Raw genomic sequence first — 2,127 nt, 5'->3', positions numbered from 1 at the left:
GACACAATCTGAGCTGTTTATTAGGCAGAAGAAGAAGAAGACGAAGCTTCTCAGGTCATGTGACGCTAAACAGAGCTACGCTAACATTAGCCCGTGGTGAGACAATGGAGAAGGTTCCGATTGGTCGGATGAAACCTGACACCACGCGTCCGAGCCACCCCAGTGACCAGGTGGTGGCGCTGTGACGGAGGGGGTGGAGGTGATTCTGCTGCTCTCACCTCCTCCAAGAACCTTCTCACCTTTTGTGTTTAGCACCATTTTTCAAAAGGATTGTTCAGTTTATGCCCAGAGGTGCCTCACAGATGACACTGTCACGTCGTCAGAAGTGCAAATGTGGTTTCAAAAAAAGACGCAAAATATTGATGATATCGTTTATCATTCTTTAAGGAAGGAAAAAGAAGGTAAACTTCCATCTGAAGGCAGGTATCTTCTCTGAAGGCTGGAGATGCATCAGGAGGCCGAGGGGTGGACCTTCAGGGCAGGGGGCGGGGCTTCCTGCCTGTCCATGTTGGGGTCGTGGTCTTGGTCGGCCTGGTAGCACTTGCCCAGGTTCTTGATGACCCGCAGGTTGTAGCGGGCCGTCTGGGCCAGGCTGTTCTCCAGGATCCAGCCGTCAGACTGCAGCTCCGGGTCGCCCAGCAGCAGCACGTTCTCCATGGCCGTCTGCAGGTAGCGCACCCCCAGCAGCACCAGCAGCTGCAGGGACCCAGGGAGCCGCTTAGTTAGCTAGCTAGCAGGCAGGGGAGCAAAGGTCAGAGGTCGTTGGCGGCCACAGTACCTCAAACAGCCAGATGAGGAGCACGATGAGGCCGACGGACTGCATGATGGTGGTGTAGTGGTCCATCAGCGCCTGGTGGCAGCCCCGCCTCCACAGGTTGAGATCACGGCTCCGGCGGTCGTAGTTGAAGTGGGCGGAGCCGTCGGCCAGCCGCTGCTGGATGCACGGCCGAGGAGAGAAGGTGCTGCAGCAGCTGAAGGGAACTCCATCCACCAGGAACTGACCGTCCACGTTGCTACGCAGGCGGCTGAGGAGGGAGCAGACAGAGGAGCAGGTGGAGGAGGTGCATGGAGAAGATTAATGGAGGTTGCAGTGGAGATGCATTGAGGAGGTGGAGGAGACCCATTGAGGAGGTGGAGGAGATGCATGGAGGAGGAGGAGGAGACACATGGAGGAGACGCTTGAAGGTTGCGGTGGAGATGCATGGAGGAGGTGGAGGAGTCGTATTGAGGAGGTGGAGGAGACGGATGGAGAAGGTGGAGGAGATGCATGGAGGAGGTGGAGGAGTCGTATTGAGGAGGTGGAGGAGACGGATGGAGAAGGTGGAGGAGATGCATGGAGGAGACACATGGTAGAGATGGAGGAGACGCTTGAAGGTTGCGGTGGAGATGCATGGAGGAGGTGGAGGAGATGAATTGAGAAGGTGGAGGAGACGCATGGAGGAGGTGGGGGAGTCGTATTGAGGAGGTGGAGGACACTCATGGAGGAGACACATGGTGGAGATGGAGGAGACACAGGTGTCTTCAGGTGTTGTGACCCTGGACTTACTCTAGCACAGCTCCGCTGGTCAGGTCCAGGTAGCGCCTGCTGACCCACTGGACCTGGAACCAGTCCTGGTATCCGGCGCTGCCGCAGCACTGGAGCTGCATCTGCAGCAGGTCCACCGTCCTCTTCAGGTAGCAGCGGCCCGGCGTGTCCGTGTCCTTGTAGTGGCGCATGGCGTTCCTCAGGCCCAGCCGCAGCGACTCCTCCAGCTGGCCCCGCACGCTGTAGCACAGCAGCGCCCCCGCCAGGACGGTGGCGGTGAAGCAGAAGCTGCAGGCCACGTAGGGAACCATCACCAGCTTCCAGCGCAGGAAGCGGTTGGCGTCGGCGCAGTCCAGGCAGATCTTCCCGCCCAGGAAGTTGATGCCGCAGGCCGCCAGGCCCGTGGCCATCAGCACCAGCGGCACGTAGAGCACTTCCTGGTTCGACATCACTTCCTGCCACCGCTGGATCTCGGCCCGCAGGAAGAGGCCCAGGCCCAGCAGCACGCCGCCCGTCACCACCGACACCCAGTTGAGCAGGCAGAGGACCTCAGCCAGCTTCTCCCGCTCTGCCTTGGTGAAGGTCACTCTGCCCACCGCCAT

General features: G+C 59.5%; 1 protein-coding gene across 1 annotated transcript; it reads right to left on the bottom strand.

The window, feature by feature from the left end:
- Positions 1–450: 450 nt before the first annotated feature.
- LOC142882049 (photoreceptor outer segment membrane glycoprotein 2-like) lies at positions 451–2,127 on the bottom strand. Its single transcript, XM_076016516.1, has 3 exons — positions 1,547–2,127; positions 779–1,025; positions 451–696 (listed from the first exon to the last, which is right to left on the bottom strand). The coding sequence occupies exons 1-3, from the start codon at positions 2,125–2,127 to the stop codon at positions 451–453; spliced, it is 1,074 nt and encodes a 357-aa protein (XP_075872631.1).

The sequence above is a fragment of the Nelusetta ayraudi genome, unplaced genomic scaffold (genome assembly GCF_046127955.1).
Source record: "Nelusetta ayraudi isolate G7.1 ecotype Tasmania unplaced genomic scaffold, CSIRO-AGI_Nayr_v1 ptg000229l, whole genome shotgun sequence".
In the NCBI taxonomy this organism is placed as follows: domain Eukaryota; kingdom Metazoa; phylum Chordata; class Actinopteri; order Tetraodontiformes; family Monacanthidae; genus Nelusetta; species Nelusetta ayraudi.
Note: the sequence above shows the minus strand (reverse complement) of the source record. Positions and strands in the feature narration are given on the sequence as shown.

What these genes read in the sequence shown, in the direction of transcription:
- LOC142882049 (XM_076016516.1), bottom strand. Translation starts at nt 2,127, where the DNA reads ATGGCGGTGGGCAGAGTGACCTTCACCAAGGCAGAGCGGGAGAAGCTG. An exon ending in ACCAGCGGAGCTGTGCTAGA is followed by an intron (nt 1,026 to 1,546) that starts GTAAGTCCAGGG and finishes CTCCCTCCTCAG; the next exon opens with CCGCCTGCGTAGCAACGTGG. An exon ending in TCCTCATCTGGCTGTTTGAG is followed by an intron (nt 697 to 778) that starts GTACTGTGGCCG and finishes GGGTCCCTGCAG; the next exon opens with CTGCTGGTGCTGCTGGGGGT.